Here is a 25,671-nt window from a genome sequence, read left to right as displayed (position 1 = left end):
GCTTCCATTTATCATTTTCGTCTTTGCCGTTTCCAATTGCTTCGTTTAACGTAGAAAAATCATAGAAAAAGCATTTCTCGCGGCATATATAACCCGTATTATATGTAGGTAGAAAATGTGCAACTTATCGATTAGGTGGTTACTTGGTCACCATTTCAAAGAATCTATCGAAACCTAACGGAATAATATCTATATCTAGAATAGAGATATTCTTAAATATTCTTAAATCGAAGAGAAATTACTGGAATATTCTTACCTGATACGGTGGCCAGATGCTGTACGCCTGGACATCCCTCCAGCTGGGCATCTCCAAACCAGAGGCGTTCTTGCTGTCATCTTCGGCCACGATGATCGTGTAAGACGTAACCGCGCCATTCTGCTCGCTGAAATAGTTCTTACGGAATCGTATTTGTATCGTGGTACTGCTCCTGCACACTTCGGTCGGCACTACTTGGGTGGAGGGTTTCGGCGGTGCCAGAATCGGCATTTTCTGCTTCCACACCGCTTCGGGACCAAAGCCGATCCTCGTTTGCGCTTGAATCCGAAAGATGTACGTCTTTCCAGGTATCAGAGACTTGACGATGCCGCGATACTCGTTCGGCTTAAAGTCTTGCATTTGAGTGTGAGTCGAACCCTGATGACGGTAATAAGAAACAACGTGTTAATTTAATCCGATCGCGGATTATTCTTCGCGCGTGCTACTTAAAATACTGCTTTAAAATGCCGCATCTAATTTCGATCGAATCTCGTTGTTTCCTTCGTTTCCTTTTCCAATTTTAATATTACCGGACGTTCGTTTATGTGCGCCATATGCCGAATGTGTGGTGGGGAAAGTGCGTGAATCACGATTAACTCGATGCTAATACTTGTTCTTCGAACGTAAATTCGCTGAAACGCCGAGTTTTCGCGAATCTTACTTCGCGAATAAGACAAAGTAAATTTTCGTTTATTACAGTTGCTTTATTTTGCTTTATTCGATAACGTATTTATTCGTAAATCGTTTGACACTTACATTTACGATTAGTAAATTTAGCGTCGGTATAGGCGAACGTTGTAATTATCAACCACTCGTATTATAAAAAAAATTAGAAATTATTATGTCCGTATCTTGGCAAAAAGTGTCCGACGACTTGTTCCCGCTTGCTAAATTTTAATTAGCGGATCGATTATATTCAGAAGATACGCGTATTTGCACAGGATATCCCATACACACGGGCCGAACTCTAATTCCGAAGCGATGGAAGATAAAAAGCTGACAAACGTAACAATGTATCTCGATACTTTCATATATAGAGAACAATAGACGTGTTATTAATAGCGTGATAAATGGATTAACGGATAACTATCCGTTAACGTAAAACACACGTAGTATCGAACGTGGAGTGAAAAATTGATATCAATAACAAAGATATGCTTACCTCCAGCCCATACGTGATTGTATATTTTCTAATGATTCCATTTTGTTCCTGACTAGGTAACGACCACTCGAAACTAATATCACTAGGCTGAATATCCGTAGGATGAAACTTTTCCACCTTGCCAGGATAAGATTCGTTTGTTGTAAAACTTGCGCTCACAGGATTCGATATTCTCAAATAAGAGGACGCCGTACCGGAACGTACTACCAACGTAAAAGTATAATTTCTGTGCGGCTTCAAATCGGAGATGGTTATTATATTCGTGCTCGTGACATTTTGAATATAATTTTCCTCGGTGTTTATATATTGAACTTCGAAAGCGTCGTACTGTCCACGCGGAATATCCCAGGTTAACGTAATTCTTGTATCGTTCACCTCTACCGCTTGAATGGATGTGACTGGTTCGGGATCTGAAAATAGATTTCACCAAATTACCGACAAAGGCAACCACGTTTGCCAGTAATTCGCCTATTTATATTACGCGTAAAATGGAATTTAAAGTGTTCTCGAGAGACGTAAACTACTAATTAAATAGCAACTAATCGTTACTTTACGATACAAACAATGGTAATTGTTTTCTTCGATTGTCTGAAATAAACAGACAGATATCGCGATAGACGTCATTGGGCAAACGATCGAAATCTCTCGCCAACTATTAACTCTATAACGAATTGGCTAATTTCAAGGCTACAACTATCGATAGATCTTCTTGGCCTTTTTTTAAAATTCTTACTTTCTATTAATTTTTCCATCGGATACGTAGCGATTCCAAACTTTTCGTCGATCGTCCACGACATTTTACTCCGTACGGTGTTTTTTAAACCATAACCATTCGTTGAACAACGAATTTATCCAGGATCGAAGAAATATTGTACGTTTAAGATGACGATTTAAGAAAGCGTCGTACATTTTTGAAACCTCGATTTCAATCTCGATTTCTTAATAACAATTCGTTTCTCTGATTTTGTTATCTTTGATAAGGAAAGCAGATTATTAACAATTACCATTAATTCTTCAGGTTCTTATGTTTGCATCGCAACGATTTAACCATGGAAGAATACAATTCCGAAATACTACTTTACCAACACATTTTCAGACTAAAATGCGTTTGAAACGACTTACGAGGAAGATAACACGGTTAGTCATTTCGAAGAAGTTTGCTTAAATCGTTATTTTTTTTACTCTCGTTGGTTAATTACATTTACGTATGATTTCGAGCATTACGGGCAAGTTGAACTTGGACCAAGAGAAAAGCACCACGTTCTTAAGTGGAGTTTCGTTGGAGCTCGTACTGTCTCGATGTACGCTTCAATAAGCATTATTAACGCAAGCTGCGTAACGAACGTTTCAAACGAATATAGTATCTTAATATCGAGTTCCGTTACGAAACGATAAGTAGAGGCTTCACGCAATTAACCTGTGTTAACTGGGTAAATTGATTCAAACCTTGGCGTTTAAACGTACCTATCGGCAAATTAATACTAAACCTCTTCTTCCTACAATACAAAATATAATCACAAATGTTAATTTTCATAAAAAAAATTTCTTAATTTTACAATTTTATTCGAAATGAAACGAAATTGTTCGACTTTGGTCATTTTTTGAATAAAAATCAGCGAATCGTCGTTTTCTTTTGCCGTTACAGCTAAACTTGTCGACCCTCGTCGCTTTTCCCATCGCGATTAACTTTTCCAATTTTTAAATTTCGCGTATTCGTTACTGCCTGAATTTACTTTTACGCTCGTGCATCGAAAAACGTCTAATCACAGTGAAATACATAAAGATGCTTCTCCACAGGCAAAATACTCACAAAGTCGATCCTGCCTAAGCAAAGGTCTGCTCTCCACGTTATCGCTGACAGTCCATACCGTGACGTTGTATAGTTTACCAGGTATAAGGCCCGTGAACGTCACCTTGGTGTCTACGTCGTCGACCATCCGCTCCTTCGTCGTGTTGTTCTCGTCGCTGATCCGAAATCGATACAAATCGAACTTGGATGACTGAACGGGAGTCCGTGTGTATCTCAATGTTAACGAGTCGGGCTGATCCTGATCGACCACCACAACCACCTCCGATTGGATCAGCGGCACTGAATTCGATAGACTCGTGTTTTTTTTTTCTCTCTCTCTTTCTTTTCTCTTTTCCGTTTCCTTTTACAGGAAACTTTTTTTACCGCAACTTTAATCACGTTTCTCTTTATTTAGATCGAATTCGAACAGGCTTACTCTTTTACGTTTGATACAATTTCCTAACATTTTAAATTTCCCTTCTTCTATTTGAAATACGTACGATTGGTTTTCTCAATGAAAGACAAATTGAACGGCTAGAACGAAGTTTTAACTACGATAGATACAAGATCTTTCCATCTTTCTCTTGTACGTGTAATCGGAATTTCTTACCGTATCTACGATATCTACGTTGAAAATGTCGTAAAATTAGATTATTATATACGATAAGTTTTTAGTTAAACGCTTTGATGCAAATAACTTGATGCTTCGAATTAGATAAAGTAATTTAAACGTGTCATATATCGTAGGATTTCGGTTAAACAGAGATATCAACGATCGTAAATTATTTTACGGAATAAGATTGTTTCTAAGGTGTTTGCATGTGTGAAAAATGCATTTAAAGGTGTATCGTCACTGTGTCACGCGGCACACACGCGATTAGTAACGAAATAACCACGAATGGTATCGATTCAAGTATAGGGTTAGTACTCGTGATAAAGCAAATTTTGACTATTTCGGTGAAATAGTTGGACAATTCATCGAAAAAGAGAAACGTAGCCATTAGTTAAATTACAGGAGGATTGCTGCGAGAACAAACGAACAATAAGACTTACTTGTTCTAGTTGTTAGATTGGTGATATCACTGAATAGATTATAAGAGACCGTGTAGATTACAAAGGAATATTGAACACCTGGCATCAGATCGCTAACAAGCACCCTTTGCACCGAATTTTCTTCGTAAAGAACGCTGGTCACGTCGTTACTCTCCGTGACATTTTTGCTGCGTACGTCTTGAGGGTTTTTGACTGGCCACCATCTTATCACGTAAGTTTCGATTCTACCCTCTGGTCTTGGCCATTCGAGAGTCACGTTCGTCGAATCGATGATCGGAGCGATGTTAAGTACCGGATTCGGTCCTGAAACAGGATATAGTTTTTCGATTATCGGCGAAACAAGAAAATAATGTTCCGATCGAAGCGTTTGCAGGTTACAGAAAAGAAATACGATGTAGCGGCTCGTTTCAAAGCATTTCAACGTATCGAAAACTTTTCACGTAAATTGTTGCGTTCTAAACGCTGTAGCGAAACACGACTATCACGACCGTATTTTGCTTTGGTATAATTTGTATAGAATTTGAAAATATATGTCAAACTTTCGACATATTTATCGTAAACATGCACATTGCAAAGAATCGGCAATCGTCACGTTTGAGATCGTATCGGTAAAAGGTATCTACGATAATATCTAGCGAGACTATATTTAGCACTAATTTTAACATCGTTATTTTTTGCAGCGTACTAACTTTTTACCAGCTATACGTCTGCGATAAATTACTTACCTTTGTATATATTTTCGGATCTGTTTCAAATTTTGTCAATGCAATCACGATAGTCGTGTCTCGTTATACTATCGATGAAATTCCAGAAAGTTTCGTACAACGCATATAATACACGTATTCATAAAAATGTTCTATATTTTCGTGAGCCACTGTAAATAGATTATGGATGTATGTGCGTATACAGAAAAGTTAAACGTGCAAAAACGTACAAGACATACATAAGACACATCTTCTATACCTTTCTTTGCATTTACTAAATAATCGACTAAGTAATGGTTCCTTGCTTCTATCAACACATTCTTTGTTCGAACAATAAACGTCGAACAGTTTCTCAATTTTTCAAACTTAAATAATTATACCCCATTCCATTAGAGTCGCGGTTATGCCATATGATTTTATCCCCGTATTTCTGTTTTTCTTATTCACTTTGACGCTTCAAAAATTTCGATTCTCATAACTTTAATTATCAAAATTATATGTATATAGAAAAAAAAAAGAAACTTGATGACAAAAAAGTGATGTCATCTTTCACGAAGAAACAGTTATTTCTATTTATGCATAGTTTCTTACTTTATTTGCAAATAATGTTAACAACACGAACATTGTTTTGAAACGCGTGGTTTATTCGAATCTTCATAGTTTAAAAATTATAGCAATGGCAACTATTTAAATTTTATTTATCGACTCGCAAGAGAAAACAGAAAATACAAAATATTAGATACGGTACGAAAATTATTTAAACGTACAATTTTATCATTTACTTACGAACTGTATGATTCACTTGAAGGGGATAGAGACTTTCGACTCCGTAACTCACGGTATTCACTTGAATCGTGTATTTCTCTCCTGGTGTCATATCCGCCACTTCCGCTTCCGTTTCTCGAACACTGGGCAATTTTACCCATCTTGGATCATCCTCCGTTCGATATCGTATCGAAAATTCGGAATACAGCGAATCGGTTGGCGCCTCCCAATGCACGACAACCGTGTTGCTCGTTACCTTCTCGATACTTAAATTCTTTGGTGGGTGTGGCACTGCGATCGAACAATCGTATCAATTACCACGAGAGAAAAGTAAAATTCGAGTATCGTACGTCTTTCAGAGATGTACAGCGATGAACAAAAATATTGGCATGTACTGCAACTTTAACTTATTTTTATGCTCAACGCATATATCAGGTTACGTAATAAGCATGTTCATCTTTCGATGTTAAATCTCGCGGGATATCGTAGAAGCTTTACTGGTACGATATTAATTGTTCCAAAAATTGTTATAACGTAAGTAACGGTCAAAGAATTTAAGAAATGTAAATATTCGTATACCGTGTGTCGGTTTTATCTGGAAACGTGTAAATATGTCGAAGAGTATGAACGATACGTAAAAATATTTGAAACAAATGTCGTACCGATATTTGTTTCATCTTGCGATAACCTTGGAAAACGCTACAAATCCGACGTTTATAATTTTAAACGCGATTTTCTTATTCCATATTCTTGTAGCGTGAAACGTTAAACTCGAAGCGTTAAAATTTGTTGGAATATTGGAAAAAATGCAACGAATCGTAAAATCTGAAAATCTTGCTCGCTAGTGTCTTGCGATGCTTGTTGCGTAACCCGATTTTATAATTTTCGTTATTTAAATTTAACGATTTTGAATTCGAGAATTATCACGTGATATCATATTTACAAACGGCTTGAAGATAATCGTGTGGTTCGCTCCTCAGACCGTGGCTAATGGCGAAAACTTTAACTTCGTACGCTGCACCAGGATAAAGGTCTTCCAGAACTATATGAGATTCCGTGGTTAACGTAGTCGCGCTCTCCCCAGTGTCGTTCCTATTGTGCGTTACTTCAAATTTCTCCTGTCTCGAATTAACGTCGCTCTTCCACGAGATATTCAATCCCATCTCGGTTGGCCTCAAATCCTCGATTATGGGACTCGAGGGTCGTGTGACTTGGTACAACACAGTCTCGTTTGATTCGATTTTATTACTAATCGCCTGAACGATTATCGAATAGTTTCTGCCGGGTAATAAAGCTTCTAACGTAACCTGAAAATAAATAATCGTACGATATTACGTAAATATTAGTCGAAACAGATATACAAAATTACCAATCGACTATCAACTTGTTAAATCGGCCGTCTTTCAATTAATTTTAGTCACAAAATTATCAATACGAAAATATCGTTGGAAGATTGGAATTAAAGCAATTTGAATTTCAAATTCCCTCCTATCCTATTTAATTTGTTACATATCTACGTATATGTACGTACGTAAATCGATATCAGCTTGAAATTACAGTTTTTTTTAAAACTTCAAATGACTTTCAAGTCTTTACATGCAAAAAATTATACATCGTATATAGTGAATATTTTCGATGGTCGATCATCTTGGATTTCGATGATTTACGAGATATGTCCGTCGTCGGGTATATGATTTTAGACTAATTTTTCTTATACATGTAACCGCCGCTCGTCGCTTCTTAATCTATCAGGTTTGATTTTGTTTTCCGTCGGTCAGCCGTCGCTCGTTCCACCGCTCTGCCGCTTTCGCGGTTCTTTATAATCGCGGTCTTAGGCGGCTGGCAATCAATACCGACGCGTACGCTGCTACGGCCGTACGATAAAATTACAGACAGAATTCGCCGTATTAGCGCCGACATATTTTTCCAAATATCTCGAAACTCGAAAGCGGTAACATGCAAAAGAGGAAATTGTTCGAAACATCGATTATCATTAAAACCAAAATGCCGATGTTTTTCAAATTTCCAACGGTTTTCGCTACACGCGAAACCATTAATGCCGTTACGCTTCTCTGTCGATACCGTAACGAATGACGACAGCCTTTTCGTAGGAATCCATCATACTATGCATACAACGAAACGCAACCCTGACTCGATAGACGCATTTGTTTGCTTTAACGTTCTTCCAATATCGTGGCAAAATATTTAAAATACGAGTCACATTGTAAATTATGGAAACGTAAATTCCTATGCGATAAATGAAATCTTAATTCATCGAATCGTACATTTGTTAAAATAAAAGTAAGATAAAATACTTGCCTTGGTCTTATCAGTTGTTAACATATTGCTATCGCCGCCGATCGTGGTTTCCACTTCGTGATACTGAAGCTTATAGCTATCCTGAGTACTTGAATTTTCAGGATGCCAAGAAACTTCGACCATGCCGGTTTTTTCGTCGATGACAGTGCGAAGATCCCGCACGGGCAACGGTTCTACGGATATTAAAGTTAAAAGCGATATTTTAAAGAACGATATATCGAGAAATTTACTAAATTTACACTGTACGCGTACATTTATACGCTCTCTATCCATCTATACCTCTATATATCTATCTATAGAGGATCGGAAAAAGATGAAATAGAAACTTATTTATAACAGGAAACCGCTTGTAATTTCGTTTGCCGCTTGTAAAGTCGAGAACAAAGTAGAAATTAGGAAAACTTACTTAGAGTAACGTCTCCGTTAGCTGGCCAACTGGTAACCTTGCCTGAGACTGTCTTCACAACCACCTGGTATGTTTTGCCCGGCTCTAAATCTTTAAATTCCCATTTGCTCTCGTCGTCTCTGTTCCTGGTAACCGGCGCTAGTCTTCTGTTACCTCCCAAAGATATCTGATACTTGTCGAATTCCGAGTTTCCTTCGGGGCGATTCCAGAAAACGCGAAAGGAATTGGACGTTATGGAAGACTTGTCGAACGTAACGTTGAGGGGACGTAATGGCACCGTTCGATACTGTGCAGTCGTGGGAGCGGAGGTTTCGTCCTCCGACACCGTTTGAACCGAAATATTGTAAGCTCTGCCTGCGATGACCAGAAATAGGATATCAAAACGACAAACGTTACAAAGTTACAATCCGTAACGTTAGTTTGAAATTGGAGACGTAAGCGCGAGACGATATACGTTAAATCATTTGAACGAATACGTTACCAGGGACGAGTCCTTTGAAAGCAGCCTGTGCAGGCCCAGGAGGTTCTCCTTCTTTCTCCACGTAAAGAACGGATTCTATGGCATCAGCGGGATCTATACTAACTTTGTAATGGGTGTAAATGCCGGCAGGATAGGGCGGTTGCCAGAGAACTAGCAAAGTCGTCTCGTTCCTAAACCACACGATAAACTTGCCCGGTGTGTTGGGTTCTATAAGAATAAAAGAGACTGGCTCGTTGCTTGTTTTTTAAGCAAATCGTCGCATTTGTAATCTCGCGGAGCGGAAGCGTAACGAAGCGCGCGTGTCGTTTGATCGACTCACTGGTGGTGAAATTCCTGCTGGTGTACGCCACGCTTTCTTTGGTGTCTAATACGGTGAAAAGCTGAAGAGAATACGTAGCCCCAGGGATGAGATCACGTAGCACGTAGGGAACCGCGTCCGCAGGAATGACGCTGGTTTTTGGATTTCCTGTATCGCTGAAACTTTGCACCCTTAACCGAAAACCGGAATAATTGCCTTGGGCTGGTGGCGACCAATAAACTATCGCCGTCTTTCCATTTCGCACCGAGACCGTGAGGTTCGATGGCGGATCCGGCGCTGCGAAACAAACGTTTCTCAACAAAAAACCTATTCATTTTCGTTCGATACTTCCTGCCCTGTCCGGTTATCGCCGGTAATTTGCAAAACCGAGCAGAGAGCAAAGTAAAAACGCGATTAAAAGTCGATCTAGTTAGAAGTTTCAATTAATATCCCGTGATACTTTCGATGCAACGTCTATTTAGATATCGTCTGCTTCATAATTTTATGAAGAGAATTACAGAATTCCAGAAGAATAGCAGACCAATTTCAAGTATTGAAAAAATGTTTACGCTGCATCGACTAATTATCGTTACATTACGTCGGATTAGATCAGATTCGATCGGATCAAATTAGATTACACGAATACTTTAGAATTACGAAATTTTTTGGCGAATCGGAAGAAAGAGTATATCGTAGGCGAGCAAAATTTACGGTACCTGTGGTTATCGACGCGGTCCATGTCAACCAATCGTGAAGCGTGCTATTGCTATAGTATAACCAAAATTCGTATCTAGTGCCAGGAAGTCCGTCCTTGAATTTGATCACATCACCGATGTCGGTAGCGGCTATGGTGGTATTCGGTGGCGGATAACCAACGGCAGGACTGTAGTCCAAACGATACCAGGAACCGCCTTGACTCAAGTTTCCTGGTATCTCGATCGCGAGATCCGCCGAATACGTGACCTAGAAACAACCGATAAACACCTCTGACAACGGTATGTATTTGTACGAACGTCCGAGAAAATGAAAAATCGAAAATTACTATAAATAAGAAAAATGGGTAATAGCGGGTGGTAATTTGGTCGGCAGCTGGGATTTTTCTCAAACCGTAATACGTTAAAAAGGCTAATCGATAGTTGTACGTACGGACCGATAAAGATCGACCGTAGAAACGAAATTCTCTTATCCGTTAGGTTGTCCGAGAAGCGTCTTTAAATTAAAAGTCTCTATTAAAAATCGTCTCGTAGGAATATTATCGACGACGATGCTCGTAACTATGAATTCCGATAGAGTGCTATCGCTGGTACATGCTCACGATGTACAGTGTATACCGCACAGTGTTCACGGTATGCCGGAAGCGGTGAGACAGACGTGGGAAAGAGGCGCACCGCAAATTTATAATGCCGTTACTCAACCGTAACGCGACGGTTTGCAGCGGACATCGAATAATATATATATATATATATATATATATATATATATATATATATATATAAAAACGATATCAATTTGACCGCTCTATCCGTCATTGGTACCTCCGTTTCAGCGGTTCGAAGGAACGAAAAGAAACTGTACCGTATTTCAACGGTCACAGGCAGCGATTCGTTCGTTGGAGCAACTGCTTGTAGCGTCGTTTGGTTATTGGGTTGAGATTTTCGTAACCTCGGCTGCTTATATAGCGCGAAAAGCCGAAAATTTCATGGTAGGATAGGTCCTGAGTTTATCGCTTGACGCTCGAGTTTGCATACGACAAGCGATCGAGATTCTTCCTCCCTTCGAGATTTCTGAGAAACGATAGGATACCAACATCCTCGGCCCTTGTCTCTCTCACGCTATCGACTCGTCTCCAACGTTCTACCGTTCAAGCTCTCGTCATCGTTCGGACAATATCAACTAACTTATTGGGATTCACCGACTCCGACAGCAGACGGAGCACCGTCTCTCGCCTGTTTCTCCTTATCCAGCCTCTTTTGATAAACTATCGGCTATTCGCGCAACAAGTTTTCCAAGCTCTTCTTTACCAATTTCGAGAAATTTTCTCCGTCGCGACGATGGCGCTTTCCTAGATCCGGTCGCGACGTTCGGGTCGCTACATATCGATCCCTCCTTCGCTGCTTCGCCTCTCCGTTTCCCACAGAATCCGCCAGCTCGCGCGCTCCCTTTTCCTCGTCGTAGCTCTTTTCATCCGGCGCTTGGGCGCGCGCGTCGCGTCGTCGCGAACGACGACAGGAATTCCTAATTGTACGAAGAAGAACAGCGAAATAACCCATCGCTGGGTCGTGCCATACGTACACTCCCGTTCATAAATACCGTAAAAGAAGATTTACCGTTTTAAACGAAACCAGCTACGTATTGGTATAAACGTTTCGACATTTACCATAGAAAATTGTTACGCATTACGTATTATACACGGTGCAATACTTTGTCGAAGTATTTACGCGCTTATAGAAACCCCATCAGGGGACTACACAACATCTATGTATAAAATATCAGATACACACCCCAATTTGTATATTATACAAGGAACTGAACTAAAGAAACTATCTTCATTTTATGATCTAGTGCATGTAGTAGATGGTGAGATTCAAGTCTTAGAAGACTACAGACTTATACAAATACACCCACTAAGAATACCTTGTATGTATACTAGTACTATTCCCGTAGTATGAAATTTGTCTAGTTGTACAAAAGTACGAAATGCTATAAGAAATACAACGTTACGACTGCCCTTATACTCTGGTTTCGCTCGATTTTTCGCAAATGTGCTGATACTTATGAATCGGAATGTACAAGGGCATATGGCGTCTGTATATACGTGTGTGTATGTGTGCGTGTATATACGCGCGTGGGAAACCGACGGAGAATTTCATTCGGACAGGGTTGGAGCGGAATTTGCCGGGAATTATTTTATACGCGCGTACGTTGCCGCTGATTATCGGTGCTCGTCGTTGAAACGCGACGCCAACGTAGATTTAGCTATCACCGGTCCTCTCTCGGTTCGGCGCCGGTTTCATCTCGGTTCGATCAAATTATTATCTCATGGCTCCGATCGATCCAAAGATTTCTAGCATTATTTCTAGACCTTTCAGAGTCGAATTCGAATAAAGTGGAATTTTAAGAGTCGAATCAAAGGAAAAGGTCAGGATCGATATTGCTTTCCAAAATGCAGATGAAAATATAAAAAAAGAAACTTATATATGCGTATATAAGCACCATATTTGATTCTTTCGTTAACGAGATTTCGATAGTACGATTCGATTCTTGGAACGGCCTCGGCTATCCGGGGTCGTCCTGCTATGAATAGAATGAAACTCGGATAATAATCAGACTTCTGCCGTATAACTTATCCAATAGCAAAGAATATGTGCGTTCGCTATGATACTATAAATGTATACTATAAATACCACAAAGGTTTATGCCTCTTTGCCATTGACTGGTGGCCTCGTCTGGTCGGATGTCTCCGTATCACGATCCAGATACGCAATATCGCGACACAGAAATGCTACGATTTCGCTTTATGTAACGCGCGATCGCAATATCACAATAGTCATGGGTAATAATTATTTCAACGTAAATCGTCGCGTTACCGTTTGATAAATTAGATGCCAATCTCTGTTTCTTAGAAAGAGAAATGGCTCTAAACGCAACGATATCGTAAATTTAACCGTAACGCACGATAAATATTTCGTTGTAACGATAATCGATAAATAGCGTGCCCGTGAACGAAATTGATCGGACCTCGTCGAGTGTATACGGCCTTCTTCGATGAATATGACACTAAACTCTGGTAAAATGAAATATAGAACGTCAAATATTTTGATTCTCCCTCGAAACAACCGACGCAACTTGCGATTAGTCTACGATACTGTATTCGTCGTCGCGCTATACCAGATATCGTTGTTCCATTCTAAACGCGAGAAACGTGTTTTTACATCTTACACCATCGGATGAAATGGAAATTATCGAGTACGCGTAAACTCCAAATCTTTTCATCACCGAAACTCGACAAGTTTTACCCAAAAACCTTATATAGAAAAGCGAATGCACCTACTTTGAATTTGGTATAAAAAAAAAAATCTCTCTTTGCTCTCTATTTACTAGGTTTGAGGGAAGTTTATCGGGGGAATTTATTAGATACTATACTCTCTTACTTCAAAATTAAACGTCAAGCTCGTTTAATGCGAAAACTATCGCTACGATGTGGCAGTCATCGCTTGTCTTGACACTTTCAAAAGCGGACAGAGGAAAGGCATTGTTCCACAACGAGAATTCAAATTAAGCAAATCAAGTTGACTTGGTCGATGTGTAAAATATTTCAAATACGTTCAAGTAGCGCAAAAGCACGTTTTACGTGTATCGGTTCGCTTGTCGCGATGCAACAACGCGATTACATTAGACGACCCTGTATCGATTTAGAATCGCAAGCAAACGTGACGTAGCGCGCGTGATTCCTGTCGTGCTTAACGAATACTAACTGTACGAATCAACGTACGACATCTTGCGCGTATGTAAATTGCTGAATTCTAAAAGATAAACGAGAGAGACGTTTCGGAGTTTAACGAATGTATCGAGTTACAATTCGACTTAAGACGAAGATGCGCGCGTTTTTCCCAGCGAATAAAATATCACCTACGAATAAACTGGAATTTTCTTTTCTCCGATAGTCTCGGATTCGATTCCGAGTTTGATTCGTTAAAAAAACCGCGAGTCGTTTATTCTCTGTTGGCGATTGATGTCTAACGCGCGCGAATGCCTCGAACACGGAACACGCTGGAGTACGCGGATTAGGTGGTGCAGCGAACGTTACGTGTATACCGATGCGATGTGTCGCGCGAAATTCCAAAGCAGCTCGTACACCGTCTATCTTGGCCCGTACTGAAAGAGAGACGGATGAATAGACGGTCGTAGCAACTCGCTGATCGAGCTCGATGCGACGACTCGGCGTAAATAGACGCGCGTTCGTCGTGCCGTTTAACGAGATAAATCATAATGGAGCAGGGGTGCAACAATCTATACGTTAGCTGCCAGCTCATCGGTCGGCGAGTACTAAAAATACCACGAGAATTCACGTTCGTAATCCGTTAGGCGTAACTATCGCCACCACGATCGATACCGAATATCATTGATTCTGATTCTGACTCGTGACTCGTACGAGACATAAAAACGTGAGAATACCTCTGCAAGAATCCTCGTAGATCTCTGTTGACGTCTCGTCGATATATTTCATTGCCTTTTGCGTATTCGAATCGACGTTTAAAGCCTATACCGTTGATTCTAACTGTTTCTCTCAATCTCTTTTGCCCTTTCCTTCGATATATTTCAATCGATATGTAAACAGAATGTTCCTATTTTGCGTAATCGTTCTTGATTTGCCATTTTTCAATTTTACCAAAGTGGTCCGTTTTACTTTCTTTATACAATGTTCTGCAACCAATATCGGCGAAAAACGTCCAATTCTACGATTTATTACGATGCTAAAATCAAAACTTTCACTTTCGAAATTAAATGTTGAAACGCGGACGTTTCCTGACTTTTGGGAAAAAATACCGTACCCCTGACAGCATCTTACACATACATACATACATACATATATACATAACGTCGAGAGAATTATTCACAAAATCGTTTCACGTTTTCCAACGATTCACCCATTAAAAAAAGTCACGATCAAGAAGCTCGCGTGCGCGTAATGCTCTCGTGGAGCAGGTAACGTACATTCCACCGTCGTCGAAAGTAGAAATTCTTCACCCTCCTCCGCAACATTTTTTCGTTAGATTCCTTCTACTTGTCAATTATTTCTCTTTCCTTGCAAAATCCGCCGTCTGGCGTTTTCCTCTATTCCACCTATGTATGATCCATGATCTATAGCGTAGGATATTTTCGCGGTACATATTCGGAAAATATCTAGCGCGATTATCGTGAGAAACAATACCAAGGCACGCGAGAACGCTTGCTCTTGACTCGCACCAACTAGTTCTCGAGACTTTGACGCGAGTTCCAATAACGTGGAATACCACCTGTAAACTCAAGCGCGAATAACCCTCGTGGAACAGTGGTGCGATCAAATTTCTCTTGCTTCCGAGTTTAACGACGTTTCCACGTAAAACTGACATCGATTAATCTTGTTCTATCAAAGAACAGCGAGTAACTAAGAAATTCCTTCCTACATATTCTTTGAAACTATTAAAACAATTTATAGTTTATACTATAGAGCATGAAATATTCGATAGAAAGGGCAGAGATAAGAAATCATGAGAACGAACGGGACAGATATTATCAGGTGATCGACGAAACGATCTATCGAGGCCCGTTTGCTTTTAACGTACGCGCGCTTTCTCCGTGTTCGCTTTCAATGTCCACGACCAGCGAAGAAGAACGTCTGCCATGGGCGAGTCTGTCGCGGCCGAATCGCTTGCGGTTTTTGTCGCCGTTCGACTTACGCGCTTTCGATCGCAAACACGTGGCCCAAGTACAACGCGTTTTCTTCTCATTTACGCGTACGCCTGCAGGCAGCAAGCGACGCGCTCGTAACAACGCTTTGCGTATATAACGCTCGACGTCGTTTCTATACATCTCGTTAACGAACAAGTTACGTAAGTTACAGGTATGTACGTACCGTGCATCGTTTGGCCGAAGGAAGGTCACGCTCGCCGATCCACGTTGCGCGATCGATGCACGGATTTATTTTACGTGATAAATCGGGATGAAAAATCGTACGACATTCGCTTCTGCCGTCGGTGGTAATCGTTCGATTTCGATGACTTTCGAATACGTTGTCGGGGCCATGATTCAGTGGCAACTTTTTCCTATACGTATAACCGCCGTTCGACCTTAGTTTGCCAGATATTCGCGAAAAACCGTCGATATCGCTACGCCCAGTTCTGTTTATAATTCGCGTCGTTTGCCAGCACGCTTACCACGGCCGGATAAAATAACGCCGACAGTGTTTTTCGAACGTGTATCTGGAAAGCTAAGGCGAAAGCGAGGCAGTTATACGTTATAAGAGGAAAAAGTTGTTCGAAACGTCGATCTCTGCAACGTATCGGAAAATCATCGACGATCGGCGAGGCTGGTACGATTCCAAACTGATCGTCGATATTTTAATTAAGCTAATTCTATATAGTAGATGTACTCTAGTTCGCTCAACGAATATTCGTCGCCGTTACAGGAATTCCGTGCATATTCGTTTTGTTCCGCTCCGGTTTTTCGTTCACGGATGAGTCCCGAATCTCTAAATAAACTATACGTGGCGTCCCTGCGTGGAATACCTAATGGCGTAAACCGAAAGGTCTTGGGTTTGTCAAAGACAAACATTCTCGAGAAAAACGAGCAGCACGGTCCCTTTGAATCGAATTTCAGAGAGAAAGTCCTTACCTCCGTGAAAATTTTACTAATCGAATGGAAAAAGTGTACGCGACGAACTCAATTGTCCCTCCTTCTTTTCTCGTCGAAAGGACAAAAAAAAAAAAAAAAAAAAAAAGAAAAGAAAGAAAGAAAAAGAAAAAAAGGAAAAAAAATTTTGCGATCTTCGCTGGACTATTCCTGTTGGAGATCTTCGTGATCCACACGCGAATCTGCATATCCTTTCTTTTCTTTTCTCTTTCTAATTTTTGAAAGATCAATTTTGAAAAAAAAAAAAAAGAAGAATTATTGTGTTTTTACAGTAGCAGTTGTTCAATCGCTTTCGACACGGAAAAATTTTGTTAAACGATATAGATCGTCGTGGCTGAGGAAAATGTATCAAACAAAAATCGCCCGTTAAAATCAATTAATCGTAAAAATCGTAAAAAAGTTAAAATTTTTAACGGATTTCCCGTGACAAACGCTCCTTGGTACTATCGATCGTTCATTGGTCATAGCCGTGTTACTGCCACGAATTCGTTACGAATCTGTCACGAACCTTATGAATTCGACGAAGGAAAAGTACGAAGAGTTACTTTGATTCGGTTATTTCGTAAGATATTTTGTTTAAAAGTAACATACGTTATCTTTATTCCGAAATATATCAAATTATATACGTTTAAAATTGTGTCTCTTTTTTATTTTATAAATTTTGTCCGATCTATTAAGAAATATGCAGGAAAATAACATATATATGCGATACAAAGGTAGAATAAGTTGGAAAGTACAGATAAAATATTTCGTTTTAAAGTATAAAATACGTATCGAAATAACAGATATTCGACGAGAGATCGCTACGCGAATCCGAAACATAGAAAAAATGTCTTGCTTCGAGGAAAATGGTTTATCATAGCGCTATAAATATCTGTTTAAATATTGATATAATCGTAGAATCTGGATAAAGAAAGAAATAATAATGAAGAAATATAAATGAAACTTTTAAAACTTTTCTTTATTTATTTTTCGCGTAAATGCTCGTGTCACAAATGTTGATTATTAAGCAATAGGTATAATTTTTAAATACGTGTCGTAAACGTTCTTGTCATACGAATGGTGCAGCTAACACAGAAATCAAACAAAATGAGATAACGTAGCTCATTCACCGTAATTTGTCACTTAACTCGTGGAATATACGTACGTTAAACGACTAAAATGCTACGATATATTCGATAAGGTATCTCAAACAAGAAACAAACATTTGGAATTTCAAGCATGTATTTCTATTATGAAACGTTGGCTTAACTGTAAAACACTCTGTATATGTGCGCGCGCGCGCGTGTTTTTATGCGACTACGCATAAAAGAAATAATTTCTGCCGACCGATCGTAGGAACAAGAAAAACAATAGATTAACCGCTTTTCTTAAATAGCATTACTAGATATTACCGTTTCATTGAAAACGATTAAAGCAAAATTCATTCTTGAATCTGTCGACCTAGAAAGACGAGCTACATCGTCGTTTAATCGCTTAATTGCCAGTCTCTCGAATATAGAATGTAACTATTCCTCTCCTTAGAGACGCTCAGAGATTTCTCTTGGGTGTTGTTTCGTTCGTTTCAAAGATAAACTATATTCGAGCGACGATCGAGCCAACTAAAAAGATACAGATGTATCTGTATTATTAATTTAACGATTCGGTTAACGAAAATAGTAAATAGAAAAAGTAAACGTTGACATTTATATATCGCTAAATAAAATAAACAAGTATTCGTTTAACGAAACTGTCATATACGCAAAGTACGAATAATTCAAGTGCTTTGAGATTAAAAGCATCGAAACTAGGTAACGACAGTTATAATAGTTTATGCGTAGAGAGTTGGATAACGATAATCGTTCTTGTTAAAAACGAAGAATTATCTTTACGGTAAATCGGATTAGCGGATTAGCGAAAAATTAGGACTAAAGTCAAAATGAAAATTCATATCCTCGCGATAATTTAAATAGTATGTTAAATAATTCGAACGATTCATATCCCCGCAATGAAATATTACGAAGGAAAGTTCCGTCATTCGGCATGGAAGGACCTGCATGCACCTGTATAACAAAACGTACATGTACGATTATCTTTGAGTCAAAGTTTCTCAAGACTTTTATCGTTGTACCGTACAGGCATACGCAAAGCTAATATAACGTAGCGATTCCAGGTAACCAAAGTCGCAACACTCGCAAATAAAAGAAAATCACAGGTTCGATCGATTTAATGCACAAAAGACTATCCGCGAAACTGCCAACAACGACCGTCCTTCCGCGAAACGATCTAATCCGACGATGCAATATCCTGACAATAGCTGAATCCAACCGGTAATCGTCGGATAAGATCTGCGTGTGCTTAACGATCCGACTTCCTGTTTACCAGATGCTCGATACGTTTCTGCTAACTTGTGTAATACGACGTTTTACGCAATCGACGAATTCTGCAGAAAGGAAACAGGAAAAAAAGAAAGAACAAAAGAGAAACGATCCAACTAAAACTCCATTTATTCGAGTTATTAGTCACTTTTTCCACATCGTCCGTTATTTTTCGAACAGAGTCGAAGCTTCGAATTTTACATAACCGATATATTTGCCTATCTTTCGAGTTATTAACGTTACCGTGTTATTAATATATCGTGCGAATCGATTTCTACTTTTGAATTTATACAGCTGTACGTACCGCTCGAAAGTACGATACCTGCTCCGTTCGCGATGTATCGATTTAATAACGAAATTACGAGTAAGAAGGATCTGCAGCCATTTTAAACGGCCATTATTTTGCAAACTACGAAATAATTAAATCACAATGCCTCGGTACGTTGTTGCGTGGGAAACTCTTTTATCTCGAGATCGTGTAATTTTCAAGTCATCGGCAAAGAAGATTTTTCTTTAAGCTCTGTAAGTAAGAAGTAGTACCTACGTGGTATTCGAAATAGACGTTACATGGATTAATCGTACATTTGATCGATCATTCAAATTTATTACCTGTTGATTACATAAAAAACCATTTATTAATAGCATTTATTTTATTTAATTTATTATTTCTACCAATTTATCATCTTTCCATTCCACGAATCGCTTTATTCCATCGCTCGTGATATTTAATTTGCTATTAATCGATTATTACGTACGGCGGCAGAATTTACATTTCGTGGCGAGATATATCAAAGTGTCTGGATATTTATGGGAACGGTGGGGTGTATGCCAGTAACAGCGTTTCGAACGAAAGCTCTCGAGTCATTTGCGAGTCGTGGAAGAGGAAGGTCAGGCAAGATTTAGATATTTCGCCAAGTAGGCGTTGATTGACACGGGAAAAATAGAGAATTTCCTTTAAAACTCGATGAAAAATATATAGAAAATATATAGTTTGCCAAGTCCGACGGTCTTATCGAAATAAAAGATGATCTATCGTTTTAATAAATTAACTGGAAATTATGATATATCGAGAGAGAAAAAAAAGGAAAAAAAAGCAATCGAACCATCTTACTTCTATACGTTTGAAAAAAAAGAACAGAGATTCAACAACGGCGGTCGATCGTCATAAATGTCTCGTACACGGGCCAAACGTTATTCGTTCAAAATTTTCTCGTCTAACCAAATATCGAATTATTATCGTTAGAAATCATTTACACCACGCTGTACAGTGATCAATTACGTTGCGTTAAAAGCGATTTACTTGAGCGAAAAATAGAAATCGTGACGAAACCGTGACATAATTAATCGGGAAAGGAGCAACGCGATGCAAGAAGCAAACGGTTTCCAAACGCGTTTGGTACACTGCGCGTTCCACTTTGACCGATGACGGTATGTGCGTAAGCGCGCGCTTCTGTAACTTTTGGCTGTGCGTAATTAAAGATTTACGTAATCGCCCCTACGAGCATGCAACTCTCCAAGTACACCAATCGCGGAAATTTTCCACGGTAGCTGGTTCATTGATTTCCAAACAACGATATTTCGGTTATTCGTAAGATCGTAAGATATTCGTAGTTGCAGCAACATCATATTTTTGATATGTAATCGTGGTTTCGAAGCAACTTAGATATATCGAAATTTGTTTAAAGAGAAGAGCAAGTGGAAACAACGTATTATTATTATTATTATTATTACCGTTATTATTATCGTTAGGCTTAGAGGGTGTTTAGAGCATATATGGTAGAGTAGGAAATAAGTAAAACAGAAGATGGTAGAAATAGGAAAAATCATATTCCATCGCCTATTCTATCTGCGTGTATTTATCGAAAACGTACATATCTAAGAGAAAATAATATTAAATTCTGCTTTCAAAATTTTCCGTGCAAAGTTTCAGCCTTTCCTGCAAACCATTCTCCATCTTTCGTCGTACACGTGCCAAATAACCTGAACGTGCAAGTATCCGTTTCAAGAGATTGCCGCGCAAGGTACCCGCGTTCCCTGACAACTCTTCCGATAGGCGTCGTTAGATTCGATATCGCTAGCTACGTAGTTTGCTCGATGGTTCTAGCTATTGTACCCACGCAAAACGCGTTTCTAGATGTCTGAGTTGGACTCGCGTAATTATGCGCGGCGTAACGGAACTTTGCGGACATACACGCACACACATACACAAACACATATATCTCGAAAGAGCGGAGGCGGCGGAGAACGGTTCTTCGACCAGTCGTAAAACGCTTTTAATCCACGCAAACACCAACGATCGAAACGCCTTTTTTCTATCGTACGCGAGGAGAGATGTTACGCGGTGCGTTAAAATTTACCCTTTTCCGTTTGACAGTTTTACGCTTGACGTTCGACGTCAAACGTCGTGGCTTTAAAAACAAAAATCGTCTGCCGACGCGTCGGATGCAGATTAGTGAAAGGCAGTCCCCTTGAGAACCGAGCGAGCTGTTCGTGACAAAGGAACGCGCACAGACGACCAGAAACGTCGAACAACGTCTTAACCTTTCTGGACTGGGAAGAGTACCGATCGTACAAGTGCGAGTACATCGTAGAGAGAAACGTAGGCGTTAAATTACGATAGAGTAGAAAATTGATTTATATCCGATTAAAGCCGAGACACGAAAGTCAACGCATCGATAGACTGACGTGTATTAGATCGAAATGCGAATGAAATATCAAGGTTTTGATATTAAGGTCTCTATCGCCTCTATTTCACGATCTACGACACCATCGAAGGAATGGCCAAGCAGCGAAGGACCGATGTTCGACCAAAGTTCGACTGCGATGCGTGTTGCGTTGTCAAAGCGTTTCGAATTTCCAGGAACAGGAACGGAATGCCGTGATTACCAAAGAAGTTGACAAAAGTTTGCAAAATGAAGAAATACGCCGATGAAACGCTATAAATAAAAGTTGAAAGATACAGCATTTGTATAACGATAATCCGAGGCAAGTTAATTTATACGAAGAACGAGAGAAACGAAATCCGTCGGTTCGCATTACGATAAATCGAAACATTGTATGCAAATCTGGGGACGTTCGTGGCAAAGTACCACGAGCAGCTAACGAGTATCAAGGATCGTTTTACCGCGAGATCCGTAGAAATTCGTAGAAAATCAACTTGGATGGCAAAGAAATTTATATTGTAAAAATATTTGGAAATATTTTTTTTATTTGTCCAACTATTATATCGATATCGATATTATTTCTATGGGTATAATTAAAAAATAAAATGTCGAATGCATAGATAGAACACATGTTATCTGGTATACTATACGAGTTTTCTTTTCGTTCTCGATATCGCATACTTTCCATTTTTCGATATTGTCTCGTTTCAACGGAAACGTGTTCCGCGTTATCGTTCAGATCGACGACCGCTTCTTAAAAATCTCCAATTAGAAATTCCCAGAAATTCTGAATAGGGACGGAATATCCCCACGCGTGGAAAATCGTCCAATTTGTTTCACTCGCGCGGCTATTCCGCGTGCAAAAGTAGATATCAAATGGCGAGCGATAAAAATGCAAATGATGCACCACGCGCGTCAAAAGGATCCCGGTATTCCGATGTCACAGGGTGTAGAAGAAAAGTAGCCGACTGGTGGTCTTTTAATCGTTTCTTTTTCTCGCGTCTGCGTTATGTATCCACGTTTAAACGACTCTTTTTGTCATCCACTTGGAACAACCAGGATCCTAATTTTCGTAATCAAATAAACGTCTCGTCGATTCCGTTTAAATTATTTCAGTTGCTTAAACTCGATTTATATCGTTTCAATTATTTGACGTAGAATCATTAATCAAAAAATATCCCAGATAGGAATTTTACCTACTCTTTGAAACGTTTCGCTCGAAATTATTAACTCCGTAGACGTTTCAAAAGATAGAGTACGGTGAGAAACGATCGAATTATTCAATTTTCCATTGCTTCGACGTCGTTATTATCGTCCATAATGAACGATTCCACGAGTCGGATACGAATTTTGGAAAGTTTCTCTGAATTTCGGTTAATCTAATCGGTTAAAATTTTCCTTGATCGTGGTACTTGGATCGAAGGACGAACGAAACATGCGCGCATGCATAAATATTCGCGTGCGAGCACTTTCACTGCGCGCTTCAAGACGTAGGCCTGAATTCGTTGTTCGTTATTTTGACTCTTCGATATCTTTACCGCGTATTTTGGATTCGTTTACCACGTTCCACGCGAAACTAGCGGATGTCCCGATTGACTTGCGAACGAGAGAGTGTAAGCGGCACAAGCATAGGCGGAACAAAGAACGCGGTTAATCGTTAATTTTACCATCCAATTATCGAACAACGTTTGTCACTGGTACGGTATGCACTTTCACGGTTTACCATTTACTTTACAGTATCACAGCGAGAATAAACGACTTTGAATTTATTTGTACGATAATTCGCTTTTGGGTTATCCGGTGCGTTAAGTTCGAAACAACGGAAATTGTTAGCGCCGAAATTTCATGAAATTCAAACGGCGAACTCGACGTAAAAAGATAAAAAAGATGTGATCATTTTTGTCCAGTACGTGAAAACCAATTCGATATCTGGACCGTATTATTCGCGAAACAGGCCAATAGTTGGAATTTACTTAATCATAGCTGTATCTTATAAAACGAATATAAAACGCTAAATATAACGTCTTTCGCCGTATTCGTTGAAATTTACATTGAAATTGACATTCTCCGTCGCTAAAGAATCGCATTTTATTTCGCTGGTACTCGCGTTTCGATCGCTCGAATCTCGCATATCTCGACACCTATACGAAGAAAACTCGAATCGCATGGAAGGAAACGCTCGCGTTTCTACCGGTCGATTAAAATTTTGCTTCGCGCCGTTCGAGTTTCTTTCGAGATCGCGCGTTTCTTTTCCTCGAAAGTTATTCACGCGGCATGTAAGTAGCTCGATCTCGTGACAACGCGATACGCGCGAGGTCCCGGTACGACGCGGTGCGTCGAGTAGTTTGCTCGTTTATTTCTCCCGTCTGCTCTATTTTCGTTGCGCACGCGGCCGCATCCTCTCTGGCTAGACCAGGATGTACCCCGAGCTCATATCCGGATGCGAGACACGCGTAGCAGAGCAACGAGCGACCACAGGCAACCACACGCAGCCTCTGCACTTGCCTCTGCACTTGCCCTTGCACGCGTTTTCCAGCACCGCTATTCCGTTCAAGCCAAGTTCCGGTGCTTCGCCGAGCTCCACTTACGGCCAGCATTTCCTCCGTTGGATGGATTATCACTTTGTAGCAACGATCGATTCTTACGTTTCAAAGAAGAGTGAAAAATTCTGCCGAATCACAACGTCCTCCTTCTATAATTGCCAAACAAAATCCTACCTAGGTACGATAATAACGACGACGATGACGAACAAAATAATAACGTTCCGCGACCTTAGTCGTCGTACGAGATATTTCCGATACTATTGCCGATCTATACTATCGTTTGTAAAAACGATAATTGCGAGTAAGTAGAATATAAAACGATAACTTGTCCTTTCTTTTTCTTTTGATAATTTCCTAAGATTTCTAAGAACGACGGATATGACGATTTAAAGCTCTGCCTTTCCGTAGCAGTAATCAAAGAGAGAGAATACGAATATCAAACATTCAATGAAAAATCGTCCTACTTATGATACGATAAATGTTTGAAATATCGCTTCTAAACGCTTTTATTCTTTTGGTTCTTTTAATATCTTATACGTACGTACGTAGTTAAGAAGAATTTAATATACAATTTTGTAAAAATGCAATTTTTATTCATTCGGATACAGTAACGATCAAAGTATCGATCGAATAACGTACGAAAACAAAGCGTATTTAACGTTCCGCGATAAACGACGAATGAATTTCTGCATCGCTATCCAACTGCCAGGTTGCAAAACTTTTACACGACACGCTAACCAACGAACAAAGAGCACAGCGTACACGCGTTGTCGTCGTACTAAATGCAAACTGATTGCTTGTCACGTGCACGCTCGTTACTCGTAATACGGCCATCTCGATATCGTTACAATTCCGAGCCGATAACGTGCCAGGTTAAATCAGAGCACTCGTTGTACGACCACTCTTTCAAAACATTAACCGTTTCCCTACCAAACGTTCAGCCAATAATTCGGCACGCGTGCTTCGTTCGTTTATTGCACATTGTACGTTCGATTTTATTATATCTTATTTTGCGTTTACAAACGGAAGATTTTTCGTATTTTTGATTTTGCAGTTTAGTAATAAACGCGAACAACGGTGACAAATAGCGAAATAACGACCTTGATAATAATTTTCATCTACCGATAATCACTCGACCGCCAACATCTGTAAAATAACAACCTATAAAAATAACAATATTCCGCGAAATATCAAAGAAAATTACAACCGATTTTTACGTCAAAGCATAACCTACGTATTTCGTTTATCTATTTATTTATCTTTCTAATTTTCGCGTCGGTATTTTTCTCGTTTACTTTACAGACAATGTCTCTAACCATTAGAAAATTATGAGAGCGCAACTGATTGCTTTTACACGGCTAACCGTATAAAAGCAAAGCCTCGTGGAAACGAATCGAAAAACAAAATTAAGTAGAATAAATATCGTAAAAGCGTAAACGATCGCGACTGTAATTGTTTCGTCTTGTATCAACTTTTATCTTGA

General features: G+C 39.5%; 2 protein-coding genes across 5 annotated transcripts in view; both read right to left on the bottom strand.

The window, feature by feature from the left end:
- The window catches only part of LOC126920983 (protein shuttle craft), a 219,593-nt gene that overhangs the window by 141,995 nt on the left and 51,927 nt on the right, over window positions 1-25,671 (bottom strand). The window lies entirely within an intron of this gene.
- Window positions 1-25,671, bottom strand: part of LOC126920979 (tyrosine-protein phosphatase 10D) — a 48,258-nt gene that overhangs the window by 11,832 nt on the left and 10,755 nt on the right. For all 4 annotated transcript variants that reach the window (XM_050732036.1, XM_050732038.1, XM_050732037.1 and 1 more), the window contains exons 2-12: window positions 9,950-10,196; window positions 9,255-9,530; window positions 8,936-9,142; window positions 8,455-8,808; window positions 8,049-8,221; window positions 6,673-7,036; window positions 5,751-6,020; window positions 4,261-4,563; window positions 3,229-3,507; window positions 1,419-1,828; window positions 257-634 (exon numbers count right to left, since the gene is read on the bottom strand). In XM_050732036.1, the coding sequence (XP_050587993.1) occupies window positions 257-634; window positions 1,419-1,828; window positions 3,229-3,507; window positions 4,261-4,563; window positions 5,751-6,020; window positions 6,673-7,036; window positions 8,049-8,221; window positions 8,455-8,808; window positions 8,936-9,142; window positions 9,255-9,530; window positions 9,950-10,196 (3,261 nt within the window). The remainder of the gene's footprint in view (window positions 1-256; window positions 635-1,418; window positions 1,829-3,228; window positions 3,508-4,260; window positions 4,564-5,750; window positions 6,021-6,672; window positions 7,037-8,048; window positions 8,222-8,454; window positions 8,809-8,935; window positions 9,143-9,254; window positions 9,531-9,949; window positions 10,197-25,671) is intronic.

Source organism: Bombus affinis, chromosome 10, assembly GCF_024516045.1.
Source record: "Bombus affinis isolate iyBomAffi1 chromosome 10, iyBomAffi1.2, whole genome shotgun sequence".
NCBI classification, from domain to species: Eukaryota; Metazoa; Arthropoda; class Insecta; order Hymenoptera; family Apidae; genus Bombus; species Bombus affinis.
Note: the sequence above shows the minus strand (reverse complement) of the source record. Positions and strands in the feature narration are given on the sequence as shown.